At 41.4% G+C, this 20,765-nt stretch overlaps 1 protein-coding gene across 5 annotated transcripts in view; it reads right to left on the bottom strand.

The window, feature by feature from the left end:
• Positions 1 to 20,765, bottom strand: part of myo16 (myosin XVI) — a 113,196-nt gene that overhangs the window by 27,715 nt on the left and 64,716 nt on the right. For all 5 annotated transcript variants that reach the window (XR_014623267.1, XM_084361936.1, XM_084361935.1 and 2 more), the window contains exons 14-27: positions 20,390 to 20,495; positions 18,995 to 19,112; positions 18,281 to 18,428; positions 17,080 to 17,197; positions 13,949 to 14,066; positions 13,189 to 13,260; positions 12,051 to 12,192; positions 11,280 to 11,352; positions 7,795 to 7,947; positions 6,811 to 7,011; positions 4,667 to 4,742; positions 3,458 to 3,654; positions 2,389 to 2,469; positions 665 to 870 (exon numbers count right to left, since the gene is read on the bottom strand). Coding sequence is in view for 4 of the 5 variants with exons in the window: in XM_084361936.1 (XP_084218062.1) it covers positions 665 to 870; positions 2,389 to 2,469; positions 3,458 to 3,654; positions 4,667 to 4,742; positions 6,811 to 7,011; positions 7,795 to 7,947; positions 11,280 to 11,352; positions 12,051 to 12,192; positions 13,189 to 13,260; positions 13,949 to 14,066; positions 17,080 to 17,197; positions 18,281 to 18,428; positions 18,995 to 19,112; positions 20,390 to 20,495 (1,809 nt within the window). In the remaining variant the exon portion in view is untranslated. The remainder of the gene's footprint in view (positions 1 to 664; positions 871 to 2,388; positions 2,470 to 3,457; positions 3,655 to 4,666; positions 4,743 to 6,810; positions 7,012 to 7,794; positions 7,948 to 11,279; positions 11,353 to 12,050; positions 12,193 to 13,188; positions 13,261 to 13,948; positions 14,067 to 17,079; positions 17,198 to 18,280; positions 18,429 to 18,994; positions 19,113 to 20,389; positions 20,496 to 20,765) is intronic.

Below are 20,765 nucleotides of genomic sequence, written 5' to 3'. Positions count from 1 at the left end.
GAGAGCAAAAGACAGACTTAGAGCTAAATCCTCTCAGTATTCCACTGGTTCTTAGAATCAGAGGAACAGGAAGAGGAAGATTGAAACAAACAGCCAAACTGTGAGAGGAGGGAAGCCGGGGAATATAGTAGAAGAGTTGAGCAAAGAGCTAATGGGGAGAAATAATGACCAACATCAGTGTGGGACATGGAGACCTTACACGCAACTGACTGGTTAATGTGTGTGTGTCGGGCTGACATGGGAAATGTATTAGTGGCATTCATCAGCTGCAATAAAGCCATTCAAGGTCATTTTGTGCCTCTAACATTGAGGGTTGCTGTGACTTGTCAGTGCTAATGTGCCGGTCTGCATGTGAGCACGTGATCCTGCACAGCAGATGTAGAGGAGGCATACGCGGTCAAACTTTCAGCTTACTTTGACCTGCTCGCCTTGTCACTCAGGACAGAGATCACTGTGACCTGCTGGGAGTGTAATGTAAGTGAGATCAGTGAGACAGACAAAAAGAAGGAGCAGGGAAATCGATCAAATTTAAGACAGAAGAAGCTGGAAGTGAAGAGGAGGCTGTGAAGTGAATGAATCAGCACACACAGATAGTACAATAACTTCAGAGTACGAGTTATTACAGCTGCAGCGCTCTTAATTATGCAAATGCTCCGGCACTGACCTGCTGAGGAAGCCTGGGAAGGACAGGCGGACAGGGTATCCATAACGGATCATGCGCACCATCTCAAGCACCCCAATGTACTGCAGCTGGGCTGACACATGGAAGCTGTCAAAACTGTCCGGCTGGCCGCTGGCATTGGGGCGCACGCACTCCACAAAGTGAGGACTGCAGGCCTGCAGCTTACTGATCACCTCCGACAGCGAGTTCTGAAAGAGGGGAAAGGAGCGGAGATACAGTCGATGCACTTAGTGGTAGTTTTACGATCATAACAGAGTGAGCTACGTGTTGTGCTTTGATTAACATTTATTAGTGTTTGGGCTGTACAGTAAGTGCTACAGAGGGGAAAGAAGGGCTCTCTGTCTTCCCCCCTTTTGATGTTGTAACTTGATTTCTGAGCCATAGTGAAGAGAGTGAGATCACGTTGTGTTTGGTACACAGTGGTCTGATTTTTTTGGGGTGTGTTTTGCCTCTGGAGGAAACAAAAACACAAAGAGCTCTTTGCTCTTTCTCAGGGCGTGTGAGAGAGCTTTTCTTCAAGTCCTGCATTTACAGATGCTGCAACCAGGGTCACGCTTACCCACAGATCCAAATTCGCGTAAATACTTACATCTGTGTATCTGCCACTCCTCAAACTGACGTCAGTCTATGCTCTGCATACCTTTAGGTACAATGATCAGCACCTCTCCCCTCGTCTTTGAACGTCACTACCAGCATTTATATGCACACACACACACACACACACACACACACACACACAAATGCATCCGTACGGCACACAGTGGTTGTTGTTCATTGTTCATTCATTCATGTGGAGGGCTTCATGCTTGGCTTGGTACAGCATCATTCTTCAGCCCACTCTCTCCTTCCCTGCCATTCCCTGAGGGACCCATCGACCACAAACCCACAACTCTGATTGTGCAACACACTGGCTTCATTCAAACCAAAGGTACTGCTTCTCTGAGCCACATTTCAGCCTCCTTGCGTCAGCAGCAGACACTGAACTGCATTCCTCTAACTGCATATTATTGTTGCTTTATATAGTTATGAAATCACTGCACTCAACTCTGAATAAGTCTTAGGGCTGCATTCTTGCAGAGCCATGTTTTGTGAATAAGTGAGAATGATGTTCAGTGTTTTGAGGACCAGGGTGAGGGAGTGGGTGTGTGAAGACGAGGATGCATAAACTATAGCACTAAAAAACAAACTATATAGTTTGTAGAGATGAGGATTAATTCACACAAAAACTTGAGTTTCATTGACAAATTCCTGCAATAATTTGAGATCTGATCCAGATGCAAAGGAATGGGTGCTTTGTCTGATTGGCATCAGATAGTTGGTCCAACACATGTGCTTTGGGTTGAGGATGCATGGCAAGAGCAGAATGGTTTCGTGGCTCAATAAAGACAGAAAACATTTTTCCCATTTGTCCAGGACATTGAAATCTTCCAGGACGTGTTGACAGGCCCCACTTTTCTGCCATGTAGTGGGCAGAAAGCAGGGTACACTGTGGGCTGGACATTTAAAGACCTGCACACCTCTGAACTTTAGAGGGAAACTAGCGTACATGCAACATCTTGCGGCCAGCAGATTCTGACCTTCTTGTGGTGAGGCACATGTCCACAAGCAACATGGTTTATGACTCAGACACCTTCTTTAAAGTTAGGCCTGACCTAGTCTTAGTATAAACTTCAACTGTGTGGCTTGTGGAGGAGAATAGTTCTTACCCTCAGCTGGACAGCCACTGTGATGGGCCCGCAACGCTCTAGCCGTTGGAGGAAGGAGCTCGAGCCTTTCTTCTTCAGGATCTGATAAATGGAAAGAGATAATAAAGAGAAAAATCTTGCTTCAAGTGGCCACCGAGGAATATGGAATTATTACAGCATAATCATCACATCAGGCTGTGTGTCTTTAACTAGAGATCAGAACACGACATTTAAAAATCCTTTTGCCTTTGTTGCTGTGTAGGATGTTTCCAATGCGCAATAAACAGCTCCACTGGACCACTTCTCCATCACTCCCAATTATTCTGTTTCATATACTTTAAATTACAGCCCATGGCATTTATTGTCTTGTTTATTGTCTTACACTCAGTGTAGCACTGCAATATTAGCTAATGTTACCGTATTAGGCTGCTGGGACAGATCAGGGAGGTGAGAGAGGTCTTATATAAGCCTGTTCTCTAGATGGCTAATGAGCCACAGAGACAGCAGGCAGGACTCCCTGCAGGTTACACAACCAGCAAGACTTTTCAGTCACACATGTGCCCCAGTGTGAAATGCTTTCAAAAACATTAAAATGAAGATCAAATGGAGAGGGAGACACAGGTATATTGGGAATACATTTATCAGGTGTGTCATTGGGTTTTTGTGAATGTGTGTCAAGAAAAAAGTAAAATGACATGACTGTGTGGATGTGATTACATGCTTGTCAAACAAATCCAATTCCCAGAGGTGTATATATAGCACTGTGGTGGGAAGGAGCTTAAAATATACTGTTGTTTTTTTTTCCAAAAATACTATCCCTGTTTTCCCACTGATCGGCAGAGCAGTCAGTTGCCGATAGAGCCTCTGACTTATTCTGTCACTTTCTCAATGTGTTCCTTCAACTCATTCATTCCTAGATTTCCTCTTCAAGTTTAATTTCTAAAGCTAGTATGAACAATGCATCTACTGTTTCCCTCAAATCCAATTGTGGAATGATAAAAATATACAAAAATAACAAGGGCTGCAACATAATGCTCAAGTGAATTCAACAAGATGCTTGCAACTTCCACTCTGCCCCAGTGTACTGTACCTTGGTAAGGTCATGGTACCTCCGGGGCTGTTGGGAGACAGAATTGGCAGTGACAAGGGAGGCTGACGGCATCCTGTGGAGCAACAGGGCAGCTTTAGGCCCCCTCAGCCCGACACGGCCCTGGGCTGCTGGCACCAGAGAACCAGTCTGAGTCAGCTTGGACTGGAAGAGCTGCTGCAGTAACACACTCTCGCTGGCTGCCGGGCACAAAGCACATACACAAAGAGAGGGAGGGAAGAAAATAATGGTGAAAAGAAGCAACAGCATTGGTGGAAATAAGGGGGTGGATGTGAATGAGGAGAGGTGGGATGAACAGATATAGCAAGAAAGAAAGAAAGAAAGAAAGGAACAGTGAGGAGGATGTCAACAAGGAAGGAAAGAAGCATCAGAGGAGGAGTGAGGGTGGGGAGGAGGCATAAAGTTAGTCTCTGTGTAAACAATCAGTCGGGCAACAAGAGGGGGTGGACCATGCCACTCGACAACACGTGGAGCGGTCCACAACAACAATGAGCTCATTCAGAAAGTCAAACAACATGTGTGTGAACGTGGGTGTGTGGTTCTCATCTGACAGCCTGAGACAGAGAGAAAGGGGGCAGGATGATGGCAGGTAGGCGTACTGAGCAAAGAAAACAAACATGAGTCCTGGACTCACTCAAGGGCTTAATTACACACAACTACAAGGGTAATTGTCTTTTAATTTAAAGCAATCACTGCTGCACTTATTCTGATCCCTCTGCTGTCCTGTGAGCTTTAAGGCTTAAAGTTAAAGTTGGGAGACGAAGACGTCTGTAAGTAGAAACCACACAGTACGTATGTCAGTGTGTGCAGATGAATGGCAGTGACGCATTGACTCGTTCAGACAGAGGGACAACAGCCAAGTGTGAGTGAAGGGCTAGCCTTTAGAAGATTAGCCTCATCATGGGAATTATAGCAATTAGGCTGCTGGACGTAAGGCTAGCCTGGCAGTCACACAACGACTGCCTGTGTGCCGCTAACCACAACACCCCACATCTGGCACCTTCTATAGACAATATACACACAGACGTTGCTGTCTGCTGCATATGTGATGAAACACACACACAAACACAGCCACACTTAGACAGAGAGTGGTTTTGTGCGCTGTTGGTTTAGACAAGAGTGCATCTTTGTGATCAACTGTGCTCTGACGCCACAATGTGCTCGCATGCGTGTTATTTATTGGGTACTTACACTTCATCGTAAACAGGAGATTCTGAGGAAGGGAGTCCTTGTTTCTCGTGAGCGATCCCGTGAGGTCGTATGAAATCTGGTGGAAAAACAAATCATACATGGACATTCACTTATACGGTACATTAACATCATATGCAACATAATAAGTTATGAATATATCAATTTACATGGACCTATATCTTTGTAAAAGCACCACTTTTTTTCTTTGTCATGGTGATTTTGTCATTTCTGATGTTGACAATCACCAGTCAGTCGAAAACATTATTTTGAATTACAACAATAATGTTCTTATGTGCATTTTTCCTCTGCATAATGCTTGCTACGAACAGAGAAATTGAGCTATTGTCATGTTTTCTTTTATCAGTAGCAGCCTATTTATTTATTTCACCCAAAAGAGACCTCATTGTTGTCACTTGACAGGTTGTGTCAACCAACAAAATTGGCTTTTAGAAATCTAGAGGTTTCCAGTATGGAGAAAAGACAGCCTACAATCACATATCACAATAAAAATATAATAAATTAAACATTTGATGTCTTATCTGTAAAGAAATAAATGTGTTAAATAAACAAGATTAGACAAAAAAACACACACAGTTGTTAACACTTTCTGCTAGCTTTTGCTAGCTAGCTGTTACCATTTGGGATGTAGCTTGATTGGGCATGCTAATTGAGGAGTTTGAATTAATTTATTGCCATTCAGTATTAATTATGAAACATTTCTTTCTTAAAGTATTTGTTCACTTTAAACCCATGTTTGCACACAGCCCATAGGCCTATTGTCAGCTCAAATTTCCCAAGTACTACTTGGATACTTAACTTCCTAGCAAACTAACCATATGGAGCATTTTTCATCGTATGTATTTGACAAATAATGTTCAACAAGTTCAATACGATATCAAATGAGTCAACACTTTCTATTAAAAGTTCAACTCAACTCAATTTTTGATTTTTTCATTTCTATTAGAATGGTTTATAATTATGTCTGCTTACGATATGCCAAAAGCCTTGTTTCTATCCGTGTATGAAATGGTAAATACAGCCATACATTATTCCTACTATTCCTGTTAACTTCTGTTAACTTCTGTGCGTTATTACTGGTGTGCACATTGAGCCAGGAATTCTGCAAACTAAAGTCAGTACATACTGTATAAGGACAGGGCAAATTCAATTTACCAAAGTCAACATTGTGAATGTCCAAGGGACATAATTTAAGTCATGTTGGTATGTTTGGTAAATGAGCTCCTTGCTGTTATCTGTAACCTCCCCACTTCATGCAGTGGAGTGTAAAACAATGAATCACATGTCACCCTGAAGTACAAACAAGCAGTCACTGTCAACGTGCATGTTCTTGAGTTTTTTGTGTTCTAATCAGAAACCAGCAGGTGGGCTTGGTTCCCACCAACAGTTTTAGTCGATGTTAGTAACCGATGCACAGTTGGATAAACGAGTCAAATGTTGGTGAACGTGCTGCTGGGTGCAGAAGAGCTGGTAGAGGAAAAACAAGATGCTCTGTAAATCGTGTGCAAACATTAGCTCCGCTAAACAGGAACAACACAAAACTCAAATGTAAATGCATCTGAAAACAGTTGCAGCTACAGGGGAAAGCACAATTTGTTCCATCACCAGATATATAAGTGTATGGCCAAGAAAAAAAGTAAGACTAGAAAATCACAGTCCTGACAAGGGCACTCTCCAGACGCAGCAGCCTGAGATTTGCTACAGGTGGAATGAGATAACACAAGCATGTTATTGTGGACTCATTTTCTGTTTTGGGAATAAAAGCCTTGAAGGGAATATGTACATTAGATGTTACCTACACTCATAATTTAGGATTTTTCTCATTCAGATTGAAGAGTTAAGGTCTTTACGACAATGACAACTTCCCCAAAGAGCTTATGTTTTCACCCGTGTTGGTTTGTTTGTTGGTTGGTTGCTTTGGGAGCAGGATAACATGAAAACATCTGAAAGGATTTCCAGAAATCTGAGATGAAGGACGGAACATTTGGTGCTGATTCGGATGAAGGGACGGATTCAGAATTTTTTTTGGGTGACACAGGGCTATCGAGTTTGATATTGAATTAGGCTTGATTGAATTAAATGGGACTGTTGATCCTTGGCGGTGGTTTCCTGGAATACAAACAAACCTGTCCAGCATAGTGGCAGACAGTGAAGGCTGGGCCCTGGTCTTTTGGAGGGGGGTTTCCGTTGCCATCCTTGGTTGTGAGAGAGAGGCCATGAGTCGGATTGGAGTCCAGCTGCGTTGACAGCCTCTTGTATAGGGTCTGCTCTGTCGGCCTCAGGCTCTGGCTCTCCTCATCTAGCACACACAGCAGGCCCTGAGGCTTCTGGAAGAGGAACAAACAGATGCTCACATGTTATTTATGTCACTCATGGTTACAAAGCAACCTTCATAATAATAGCAATAAATTATTTTCATTGTGACACTTTTATTGATCCCCCAGGGTACAGCTGTCCTCTGATATCAAAAAACTTTAGTCATTTTAATTTGTTTTTAGATATTTGGGGCATTTTGGCTGTTATAAATAGAGACAGTATGGACAGAGAGGGAACATCGGGTGATAGAGTAACATGCAACAAAAGATTGCAGGGATTGCCATGACATCGGCTTGGCATCGTAAACACAGGGTGACCAGTCCTACCAGTGATAATCCAGTGTGAGGCACAAAAGCTCTCATGTCACATTTTTGTTGGATGTCTAACTTTCAAATAAAATTCAATATTGAAAAAACTTTATCCTGAACATTTACAATATTAAAGAGGTAATAATACAAACTGAATTGACAAGCTGCTCTCTGTTTGAGGCTAGATAAGTGGCAGGGTCCGCCAAATATAAACAAAGTACAACAGTATGAAATTGTGTGGTCCTTTAAGGTCAGTTTGTTTACTCAGTTTATCCAGTCATGAAACAAAGAGAGTTTGGTCATTTAGGCATAAAAAAAAAAATCAGTCAATGAATATCTTTCTCTTCTGATTAATTATTTTCCCCCAAAACTACATAGTGCACCTTTAAAGCTTTTGTCGTAGTCTCTAGGTGAGGTTGCAATCTTGAATTAGATCATGAGACACCAAACTGGCCTGTACTGGTCTAAACCAGTCGCGTACAATACCTGAAGAAAGAAGTCCAGGACGGCTGGCTGGTTGGCGGGGGAGCGCGGGGTCTCCATGGCGATGCCCTCCTGCAGACACTCAGCCTGCTCCTGCTGGAAAAGCACCTCGGAGACGTACTGCCTCAGCCGCTCATTGGTCATGTTTACGCACAGCTGGAATGCACACAACACACACAACGAGATGTAAACATACACTTGGGTGCACACGGCATGCAGTTCCTCCTCAGAGTCCCGCCGCTGTATGTTTGTTTTAAAACACACAAATGCACAATTATGGCCTCAAAACAAGTTGCCGTGGCACCAACAGGGAAGTCAATGGCGCATAAATGAACTGACTACTCACATAACACTCCTGACCCTGAACTCAGGAGAACTGTTTACAGGCACACCTCATGCATGATATATCAGAAATGGATGCGCAGCCTTTTTCTCTGCTACTATAATATGAATAAAGCGTTCCTGCTGGGACACATGAACTCTTCCTAACCCAGCAGTCAACCAATCACAGCACAGAGAGGAGTCACTCAAATGTGATTGTCTGGCGTAAGTGTGTACAACACTGGAGGGTAGATTCAAGTGTGACTTGTCACATTGATGTAATGAGAAGGAACGTGGAGTATGAAGTGGAACAACACAGGACAGCAGACTGCAGCAGCAGCAGCATGAGCATCAGGCCTGTTTAAACTTTTCCTGAACCCAAATGTGTCACAAAGCAGGACATGAAAAAAGTCTTACAGTGTTGTAGTCTTGGAAAGATTTGTCACGCTTGTACTTGAGTGAGGTGTCCTTCTGTTCAACCTAGGATGTAATGTATCTATCTGTTGTACTTGCACTTCATGTTTTGTACTAACATGAATATTGATGGCAGACTGAGCGAGATTTGACTGCTCAAATAAAACCCCGCAGCACTTAGCATTGGGCTAATAAGAGATTTATCCAGTCACTGAAGAGTGAAGTGTTCATTTGCTGGAAGTGTGAAAATCATAAATTAACCGGGTTGAGTTTTTCTCTCTGGGCGCCGTCATGTGACTGTGTCAGAACAGCGCTGTGACCCACATTCTGTCTCGCCGAGTGCTGATTGAGAAGTGCTGATCTCGAGGTGTGCTGTTCTGCAGTCCTGTTTTTCTTTCATCCTTGTTTGTCTACAACCTAGCCGAGTACATTAAAGGCTTAGTCCCAGCAGGTGGTTGATTGAGTTAGCTCATTAGCAAAGTGCTGAGCAGGTACAACACACCCCTGACAAACACAGCTCTAATTAACGAGCACTAATGACCCTGATCATGCTGCGTGTGTGGAGGCTGGCGTGTAAGTGTCTGCATGTGTGTGCGTGTGTGTACAAACATGTCAGAGTGTGAGGGCTTGTTTGTCACTGATGTGCCACATCTACTTTAAGAGATCATCGTGCCTGTTTATCTTCACTCCTCCTCTTCTCTCTCCTGTGGCGGGTAATGTGTGCGATTTGAGAAAACTGAAATTAATATGCAGCGCAGTGGTAACAATGAGGAAGATGTCTAAGGGAGAGAGGCGGGGAATGCCACCGCCTGCCAGAGATACACTGGTGTATTTTTTCTTTTCTTTTTTTTCGTTTGTTAGCCTCCTCCTCTCTCTTCCCTTCTGGCCCTTCTGCTCTCTCCGTGACCTGAGGAGGAAAGGTCACGCAATCCCTAGCTTCCACTTGGATTAGAGATCATGCAGAGGAAGAGTAAGGCCACTGAAATCTTAGTGCCACACACGCACACATAAAAACCAGTCACACACATGCAGGAAAAGCAAATTCAAATACACTGTACTTAATAAAAGCTGGGAGGAGATTGGGAGTTCCACAGGGAGGGAACATAAGCTCTGAGTAACAGGAATAAGCACTTAGCCTCTTGAGCACTATGAATTACACCCTAAGACACCTCACGCACACACTCACACACTCACACACACACACACACACACACACACACACACACACACACACACACACACACACACACACACACACACACACACACATACTGTGATATACTGACTTGTCTGCCAGGTCCCTGCTGCTCATACTACGTGGTAGTCTATTAACAGTGCATGCTTGATGAGCACATGGCAGATTTACAGCCCATAACAGGTGAGCTGTATAATGCTGCACATGTTCCACTCTGTACACGGTGCATTGTATTCACACCTGCTGACATACTGAAAACAATCAAAACAACCAAGCTTTGCAGACATGCTGATCCATCCGTGTGCATAATGCATGCAAAAGTGCACACGGTTAAGCTCACAAACAGTTGCATAAAAACCCTAGGGGTCGGGGTGGGGGGACAACTTTCAAAATAAAAAAATCAAGATTCCTATTCCTAGTTATTCAAATATGAATAAAGTAATAATATAAATTAAGAAACAGTTATTTGATATATTTCCATATGAACAAGCCGTCCTCAGGGGGGAATAAGGTCCCCAGAACACTGTTTGACACTAGAATGATGGCTACTCACATGGATCCTGCTAACATAAACAACGTAAAACAGTATGGAATTGTTTTGTCCTTTAAGGACAGTTTGTTCTTCAGTTTATTCACCCATGAGAAATCAGAAAGTGAAGATTTTCCTCTTCTCTTAAAATTTCTTGCTCAAAACAACATAATGCACCTTTAAATTCCCACATTTCACAAATCTATTCCTGTACATTAAAAATGCCATTATTTCCTCTGGCTTAATAAAACTACTACTTTAGTGCAATGTAGAAGCTACATCAACCACTGTGATCTTTGTTAGACGCAGGATTGAGCAACCTCTCAGAAGAAAGAGCTATTTTTGTGCTATGTTCAGGCTCCTACTGTTGTGTTAGTGTTTCACTCATGTTTTTAGCCAGACTGCTGAATACTGACTATAAGTGGAAGTTGAGCATACTATAGGACCATAACACTGACTAAGAGTTTCTTTCATTTGAAATAATTTAGGTAACTGTCATGGTTGCTGTTCCTTTTCTTCAACAATGTGAACAATGCAGCGTTAAAACAGATCTTAACATTTCTTCATCTAAAGAACACACACACACAAACAAACAGACACACTGGTTTGGAGCTGCTTATTACTCTGACATCTCACACACAGGCAGTCATTGTTGTCAGTGGCCAGTTCATCTGAGGACAGCTGAAAATCACGCCACAGTCAGCCACAGACCTCACCTCATTCATTACAATTACAGACTAAAATGTCCAGGCTAAAATAGATAACAGACCCAAATATTTAAACAATTTGATTAAGATCAGATAAATCAGGAAATGTCATAAATGCATTTGACTAAATTAGGGGAAATTATCTGTCAGCTTGAGAGGAAAAGGAACACAACAAGTTTTTGGGGGTTCTTTTTGCTCGTGTGTGTGTGTGTGTGTGTGTGTGTGTGTGTGTGTGTGTGTGTGTGTGTGTGTGTGTGTGTGTGCATGTGTGTCCACAAATTGACTGAGATTTGTTGTCTGATAAAAGTAAGCATTGTCCCACCTGCTCATATCCATTCCTTTGAAATTCTTCAAAGCCAAAGATGTCCAAGATCCCAATTTCCAGGGAAGGATCGCTGAAACAAATAAACAGATGGAGAACATATTCATTATTTGACACCACTTTTACTCCAAGATCAATATTGCCTCACTCTGACAGGAGTTATCATGTCTGTGTGTGTGTGTGTGTGTGTGTGTGTGTGTGTGTGTGTGCGTGCGTGCGTGCGTGTGTGTGTGTGTGTGTGTATGTGTGTGTCACACGCACATCTGAAGGGGGTGTGCTGTGACGTGTGTTGTTGACAGATTTATTAGAGTCTGTGGTTGGTGTGTAAACAAGGCTAAGCACACAAACATTCCAGAGGATGGGTTATCTGGTTATCATTGTGATAAGACTTCACAACATCAACATCGCCAAGGATAGAGTGGCCTCCACCTAAGAGAGTGTTTTTGTGTGTGTTGTGAGACCTCCACATAAACCTTTGGTGTGTCCTCCAATGTTGCTCAGTATTTTCCATTTCAATGTACATGCCTTTTCATGTATGTCACGCACTGTAAGCTATTACAAACCTCAACTCTTAACTATGTCACAATATCAGTGTTGTCATCTGAGGCCTTGTGTGAGTAACTGCTGCCGTGTGATGACAGATACATTACATTAGAAGTGTTTATGATAACAGTTATCAACAGCTCAGGCTTCCAAAGAAATGTTTCTGGTGGTTTATAACGAAAAAGCCCTGAGGTGCGCATACACACACACACATCAACACACACTCACCCTATGCTGTCATCCTGGCCCTGCAGGTAGTCGTTGCTGCTGTTGACGAGATGGCTGAAAAGGCGTCCGTAGATGGCCTTTGCGAGCTGGTCTCTGTACTGCTCTGACATCTCCACTGTGTGGCGTCGAGTGATCACATCACCTGACACAGGAAAGACGTGACAACATAAGTTCTGGCATTGTGATAGTACAGTATTTGTTGGCAGATTTTTAAAGGTTTTGACACTGAAAAATGTTCATATTTCTTTTAAAGGAACCATTTTCCCTGGGACATTATGTCCCAGTGAATGCAAAATGGGGCTGCACAATATATCGTTTCTGTGTTTTTTCATTTTGCGATATATACTGTGTGTGTATATATATATATATATATATATATATATATATATATATATATAATATATATAAATAACAACTAATACTTAAATATCATGACCAACTATTTGACCTATGAGCCCAAAAATGCAAATGAAGCACTCTGTCTGTGTATTACCTGAAAAAGATATAAATAGGTTGTTCAATAGCAAAGTGCAGTAACTATAATCTTCTTGTCTTTTCCTGAGAAAATCTAAATCTAATTTTATAGTTTTATTTTAGTATTTCTAATTTCATATTTGTATTTGTTGTATTGTTTGCATGTCAAAAGTCAAAATAGATGAGTAACTAAGAAAAAATTAAGCAATCCTCGTAATATTTTGTGAGGTTTAACCCATTAAGATGGCTTCATGTATTTAGTGTCATAGTAAAATTCATGTTAAGCTATTTTAAGAATTATATGATCTCATACAATATATTCTAGTTCTTGACTTAATAGACAGCTAGTAATACAGGAAGCAAGTTTGACCTGGTTGTAAAATTTGTAGTTAATTGTAGCACTATGGCTTTGTCAGCCTTAATAAAATGTGTCACTCTGCAGATATATTGGTCACAGTAAGGGATACTTATGTGTTTATGTTAAAAAAAACCAAATATAATTCTCTCTACATAACATGTGGTGCTATTTGACTTCACAGAAAATCCATTTTTCCCAATGTTTTTTTTTTATGGTGACATTACTATAGTCCCGACAGATTTTACTCTCCAATTGCTTGTTTACATGTAAGTTGCTTCACTTTACTAAAAGCTAGTGAGTAGATACCTTTGAAGTACTGCACATCTGAGGTGAGGGCAGTGCTTAAGTCACTGGAGCACACCTGCAACATTCCAGAAACTTTGCAGAGGAAGACAGAGAGAAAGAAACAGACAGATAAATGATGGTGACGGGATAAAACATCAAATTAAGAGCATTAAAAATTAGCTGATGAGTAACATCCCAGAACCTGCTCTGATGATGATATCACTCTGCCAGCACAACAAGCTGAGCTCCGCTACAGCTCATTTCCATTTAATAATCGATCACTGGAGCTGGCAGCAATTAGTCATCAGTGGATTTCTGAGCAGCACTCATAAACAAGCAGCAGAAACAGGTGACAGTGACCCAGAATCTCTTTGACATCGCTGGCCATGACATCACATCTCCCTGACAACGACTGGCTCTTTCCCATTCAGGTGCTGATGTCATTTGTTTACCGTCTTGCTATGGTCAGGGGTCACAGGAGCACATGGAGCGGTTGCATAATGAGGGAGTCAGACAGAGAAGGAGAGAAAACACAGACCACAATAGCCAGGAAGTGTGAGTCTAAGAGCGACCTCTCCTCACCATGGTTAAGTTTTGGTAGAGAATGCAGCTCACCAAACAGGTGACTGTCTGACCTTTAGCTCCCGCTGGTAAGCTGCCAGGCAGAACTCCAAGGGAGAGAGAAAAGGAGGAGCTATAACGACGAGGTAAACAAGATGCACCCCTCCTCCCCTCACCTCCTCCACACATGTGACCAAGGTCATGTAACAGGGGCACTGACCTCTCTCCAGCAGCTGCAGGTCAGAAGGAAAGGCTGTATCGGCATCTGTCAATGCAGTAAAACGTAGGTCCCCAATATGGAGCACAGCGGATAGCAGCATAAACACTGAGTCGACCTCCTTAAAGAGAAAGTGGAAAAGAGAGAAAATCAAAAACAAGGATTTACATTTACTCTCGCACTACATGAAATGCAGAGCAAACTTTTGATCACGTCCAATCTCTTTTAAAGAACAGGACTTGTGATATTCTATATTTACCTGACTACCAACAAATCCCATGAAAAGACCAGAAACAATGACTTTAATGGATAAAAAAAGGATGAATAATTTCCTAAAAAAGCTTGCCACTGTGGTTTTTGTAAATAATATTTTGAGTAGTAGGAGTAGGTAGTATAATTGCTGGGGACTATTTGGAGCTAGGGATTTTGTCACAGTTGTGTGTATTTTTGGCATCATAATGTGATTAAAAAAAAGTGACTGGAGCTGAAATGATAACTCCATCGAAAAGGAAGTTAATTGCCTATCATTTTGATAATTATTTAATTGTCTTTTTTCATGCAAAATGTCAAACATTTGATGGTTACAGCTTCTTAAATGTATCAGGATCTTTGTCATTTATGTCAGTAAATGAAGAGTCTTTGTGGTTTGGACTGTCTGCTGGACAAAAGAAGCATTTTTTTTTTTACAATTCTTTGGCAAATAGGTACTGAATCAATCAGGCTTTCGTCATAATACTTGTTGGTAGGATAGGAAGGGAGTAAAGTAATAGGAAGTAGTAGTGGTTGTTCAAAAACACTATGAGCCAGACTCATACTGTGACAAGTGTAGGGCTGCAACTAACAATTATTTTCATTTGTGTTTAATCTGCTGATTATTTTCATGATTAATCATCTTCAAATTACTTCTTTTTGTCCGACTATCACTCCTAAAGCCAAAAACGCTGCAAATCTTACATATTAGAAGCTGGAACCAGCAAATGTTTGACATTTGGCTTGAAAAAAGACTGAAACAATTAAATGATTATCAAAATGGCAATTATTTTCCGTTTAATCGACTAATCATTGCAGCTTCCGACAAGTTTTTTCCTCGTAGATCCTGGTGTCAAAAATACACACAACCACCCTGCTTGTTTATTAATCCCCAGCTCCGAATAGTCCCCAACAAATACACTAGCCACCTCTGGTCAAACCACGTTTGCCAAACTAAAAGTGCTCAGCTGTTTCAGGAAATTATTTAGCCTTTTATAGAAAATTAAACTTAATGTTTATGACCATTTTTTTTAAAGATAGGCATCTTCTGTAGGAATGGATGGGCTTTGGGTGACACAGATACATAGATTGACTTATGCATTATTGACTTCAAATTTTCATAGAATTTGTCAACAATAAGAGAGATACAGAATAACCAACCTTACCCTTCAATGTATTCAAAACTTTAAAACAAAAATAGCATAAATACCATTTTTAAAAATCCAGCGCTTTTCTACAACACGTCAACCCTCCTCCCCTCATTCACACGCTTCTCCTCCTCTGTCCTACTCTCCCCTTCTCTCTGCCCTTGAGTAGAGGACACTTAATGGAATACCCCCTTACCCACTGCTCTGAATCTCTGAGAGGGGGATGTTTGAGATTGAGGGTGTGTGTGTGTGCTTATGTGTGTTTGCGTGTGTGTGAATATGCCTGCATGTGCACTCTCCCAAGGCAGGATATTGGAGCTGATATCTTGGAGATAAACACAAGCATTAGTCTCTGTCTGACACTCTATACACAGTCAGACTCCCCCCAGCTTAGGAAGGAGAAGAAAGAGAGCGAGAGAGAGAAAAGGGACGATAGGGAGTGTTAATGACGATTGACCTTTGGGTCTGGGCTGGGAGTCATCCCCTGATTAGACTTAGACAGAGACCTATGGGTGGTCTATCACTTCCACTCCTACTCCCCCACTCCTTCTTCTCATGCAGGGGACACCAGTCCTCTGTGATAATACCACTATCTTTTACTCTATTCCTCTGTCCCTAAGGCCTTGCCTGCGTGTACTGACTGCTGCTGGATTAAAAGGTGAGATGGTGGTCACTCACTGCTGACAGATGCTGACTGGGAATCTAAGAATAGAACCTGATAATGGGCTGGGAACACAGCGGGTGGTTCACAGGACGGACTGTACCGTGCGCTGAATAACACTACATGCGCGCAGTATGCATAAATCAAAGTGCTGGCTTTTGCATCTGGTCACACATTTCATTATCGTCTGTAGATAGATAATTGAAACACATGAGTCCCACTTCAGTGTCCTAAGATTTTCACACATCTAGGCCAAATATGTCATAGGAGACTGATGACGCCTGTCTCATTTCAAATGCTTCTTGTGACTGAATAGGGAAGACACACTGGTGTGTCCTCTGCAGCCCTCAGTGTCCTGCAATCCATTACGCAACGGTCAATTGGTTAATGGAGCATGAGCAACCCTCTGCAGCTTGTGAAGCTGGGAAATTATTTGTGACCATGACATTATTTACCAGGTATTACTGGGACAAGATTCTGTCAATATGATTTGAAATATTTGACTTTGCAAATTAAACAAAAGCCCAGAACATTATCCATCAGTTTTGCTCGCCTTGAGGTTAAAGTGTGGACAAGGTCAAGGCTCAGTCTGGAGCCTTTAGTCCTTTGAAGGACCCATTTTTTTGGGCTGCATCTTGTGGAGGACCCAGCTCTGGACTCAGAGACACTTAAAGACTAGAGCTAGCAAAAATAAATCTCATCATGAGCTCATAAGTGGTTAGGCACTTATTCATGTTTGTTTATTTTCCTCCTTTTATTTAGGACATTTCTACAAATTATTAGTTAGACATGCACTCCATGTATGTTTGTGTTGCCTTCATGCAAATGTTCCATACAATGTTGAAGAACGCAAAGCGACAAAAGATATTGGTGTAAAGAACGTGATTTGCTAAACAACAGAGCATAATATGAGGCGATAGATGTTTTTTCTATTGTCATACAATATATACTTCATATCGCACAGCTCCATAAGTGGCCATTTAAAGTTCTGTGACATCATCACTTTAAATGACACTTGCTGTCAGTAGCCTTTGAATAAACAAGCCAATCAGAAACTACGCAGTGCAGATCATTACCTGCTTGTTGAAGCCCAGGGCTCGCAGCGCCTGTTTAACTGCTGCGAGGCGTTCCCTGCTCTGGGTAGAGGCTGTAGCGACTCGAGGGTTCTCCCCTGGAAGGCCTCCACCAAGATACCTGGAGAAAGGACAGAAGGATGGAGCCATGTGGACCAACATTTCAGACAACCAAGAAAACAAAATAAATGCAAAAAAGAGGACAAGATGAGTCCCATGATTAGTGTAAGACAAATCAGGTTGCACTGGTATTAGGTTTTCATGGTATAATAATGATCTTAGAGAATATCACGGTTTGATGGTATCACAGTATACGGAAAGACACAATTGTTATTATTATCGGTTAAAATGACTCTTTAAGGGATGAAAATGGAAGGGTTAAGGGTTTTGTGGTTGAACAAACACATTATTATAATTTCACAAATTATCATGTCCTGACAGACCTGTGAACTTTGAAAATATATACTTATTATGGTAGATTTCATTACTGCTGATAAGCAAATGTAGACTGTATGGTAACGTTCAGTTTTCATACCATGGTATACCTTCAAACTGATAAAACCGCTGCACCCCTAACGACAACAGGTGCATGGGCTCCAAACATGTCCCCAATGTGCTCCACAGGAATTTATGTGCATATCTTTGTATAAGAGAGACCTAGAACCACAGGTTTTATGAGGCAGTTTTGTGTTGATTTACGCACGGTTTCTGTCACACTAAGTAGAGTGTTTGGGAGCGAGGGGAACGGGCAAACAGGGTTTTAAATTTGCCAGACTGGTTTACACAGACAAGGAGACACAATGGGCTGGTGTGCTGCCAAGGGCTAGCGTGCTTCTCAAGCTCCAAAACAGAGCGATTCAGGTCAGTGGTTATCACACAGTGGATAACAGCAGCTGAGGAGTAACTTTACAACTAAGAACACACATGAGTAGACGCACACAGACTTACACAAGAGTGTGTATGCACAGATGTGCAGTTGTTGAAAGCTGATGATATTGTTGTTGATATCAAGTATTAATGCATTATATTATCAGTGTTGGATTGAACCGTAAATTGTGAGCTCTGTAGTTTTTAAGTATCGTGCAGGTCATGTGAAGAAGTTATGATTGGCCTGCACCCGTATTGTATTGTATTTTCATCAGTGATTTTATGAACTATTAATTTAAATTAAGCAGTATACATATGGCAGCTGACACACACGTACCTATGGGCCAGGACATTGTTGAGGTAAAGTGTGCTGTTTTCCTCAGGCGACAGGCCTTCGGCCATCAGGTAGAAGATGCTGAAGCTGTGCTGGTGAGGACGCAGGTGGACCAGGCGAGACTTCTCCAGCATGTAGGCGTACACACGGGCTTTAAAATCAGATGTGTTTTATGTTTCAATCACAGGTGTGTAAATTACATTTCAACAGTGCTGATGATAGTGGAAAAAAGTGAAAATTCAATCTGTGGTTTAATGGCCACTGCTCTGTGATCAAATTAACTGGGGTAAAATAAGGTGAGCAGAGCTGTAAAAATGTAATAGTACAGCACCATAATTATGGGCTTTTACTGCCCCCTGCTGGTGTGTTACTGCTGTACCTGATTTCACAAAGTAATGTCATTGTTAAGCTTGAATGGTTTGAATGCTCTCTGTAGTATTATAATAAACTTAGTGATCCAGACTGTCAAATATACTGTATTTACCAAATTATCTATTAATAAATATTCTTTATAGCTAAACAATCCAAAACAAATATGTGTGGAATTCTAAAGAAGTTTCAGAATACAATATACATATATAGATATAAATATTTTATATAAGTTAATTAAAAACAATACTCATAGTAATACTGAAAGCACTGAAAAAGTGCTCGACTGAAAGTAGAGCTTAGTAACTATCAGTTTATATTGAGTGCTTCACTGATATGAATAGTTACCTCTGAGCAGAGTCCTCCTCTTGTCACAGTATTGAATGGTCAACAGTTTGATAAAGCGGCTTGAGTTGTTGTTCCTCCGAGTCTTTGCATGACCGAAAGCCTCCAGAATACAGTTAACCTGCGTATTTGATCAAACAAAAGGACACTTTTTGGAAAATCATATAAATTACTTTCATTTAAACTGCAGAGTATACACACCTTTCTTTTCCAATATCATGAATCCACAAACAGTATCTCTCTCTCACACAGGTTTCTAGACTTGACACAAAAAGGAATTTCTGCTCCCATTCTGCTTTCTACCACTAGATGTCATTATGCATCCATTATGTGGGTGCTCAGTATTTTCCGTGTCCCAGGATGATCAGAGAGCAAGCTGACCCAGTTATCGACTACATAACGATGACTTCATCAGAACACACTCCCAGGCTACACATGCTGCTTTGTTACCCAACTGATAGACTGAGAGCAAAGCAAGTGAATCATGTGTTAAGCCCCACGAACACGACGTAATCTTAACTCAACTACACGACTGGGAATATAGCAAGGAGTCATGTAGGGGTGACCTAGATGACAGACTTTTCTTCTCTTTTTTTCTCTTTTTTATAATATGATATTACTTATCCTAAAATAAATATTTTTCTGTTTATGCTTTTATCAAAAATGTCATTATCTATTGTTTTATCTAGATTGTAGCCCCTCCTAATTTCCTGCAAAATGTGCCATGGATGGGATATGAGTATTTGATTTTCTTTTGTACTCGGCTCTTGATACTCCCTCAATTTTCTCTGCTGCAAATGGTTCAGTCCTCAAGAAACAGCATCATAAGAGATAGAGCAACCTTAATGGAAATTTTTGATGATACAATCAGACACAGGGTCTGAGTGCTCCAATGGTGTCTTTGACAAATGAACAGCTATCAAGCAGAGTAGCAAAGACGACCAGTAAAAGGCCCTATACTTATCCATACATCTATTCTCTCCTCCTGCACAGCAACAAAAGATCAGTAAGAGACATTTACACAGCCATTAACATTTCCTCAGCACGCCGTGTGCTACCTGATTTTTTAATGCAGAGACGACAGGTGAAGGAACAATAAGCACAGTAAAACATAAGCAAAGGGAGAAAGGATGTAAGATTCAGTCAGTCCTTCGCTTTGAAGAACACACAAATATTCATGAGTATCTCTATGAGGACTGGCTGTGTAGAGAATGGAAACTGAAATGAATGAAAAACAGCACAGATGTCTCTTGCCTTTTTTTCAAACTGCAAAAAAGTAAAAAGGAAAAAAAAGGAAAGAGAGCAACAAACGATTCAAATCTCCAGCCCAAGACTTTACAAGTTTCTTAGCAATATAAACCTCGAGGACACCCCCAACTGATGACCGACCAGACTTACATGTTTCATTCTGGGCTCCAGAGCAAAGCCTTTGGGGCTGGAGCGGGCTGTCAGGTGTCTCACTATGTGCTTGCAGGCCTCTGTTTTCCCAGAACCACTTTCACCGCTAAAGCGACAGAAAAATGCAGATTTAATGTCATTCATGGCTTAGGTCAGTGTTTTCCAGTCAGTGTACATAAGGGACCCTTCTCTATCAACGCTAAGTAAGTGACATATTCTATGGATATTTGATAATATATTCAATGCATCACAATAATAGTACTGAACAAGTGATGAACTGTACAATCAACCCAAATAGTGAACACAATAATTGCAGGAAGTAATGACTGTGAGAATCTTGAGCAAATTATTTCCTTTTTAACTTTTTATACAATTC

This window comes from Pagrus pagrus (genome assembly GCF_965226575.1).
Source record: "Pagrus pagrus genome assembly, chromosome: 9".
Lineage (NCBI taxonomy): Eukaryota > Metazoa > Chordata > Actinopteri > Spariformes > Sparidae > Pagrus > Pagrus pagrus.
This window is presented reverse-complemented; position numbering and strand designations above follow the sequence as displayed.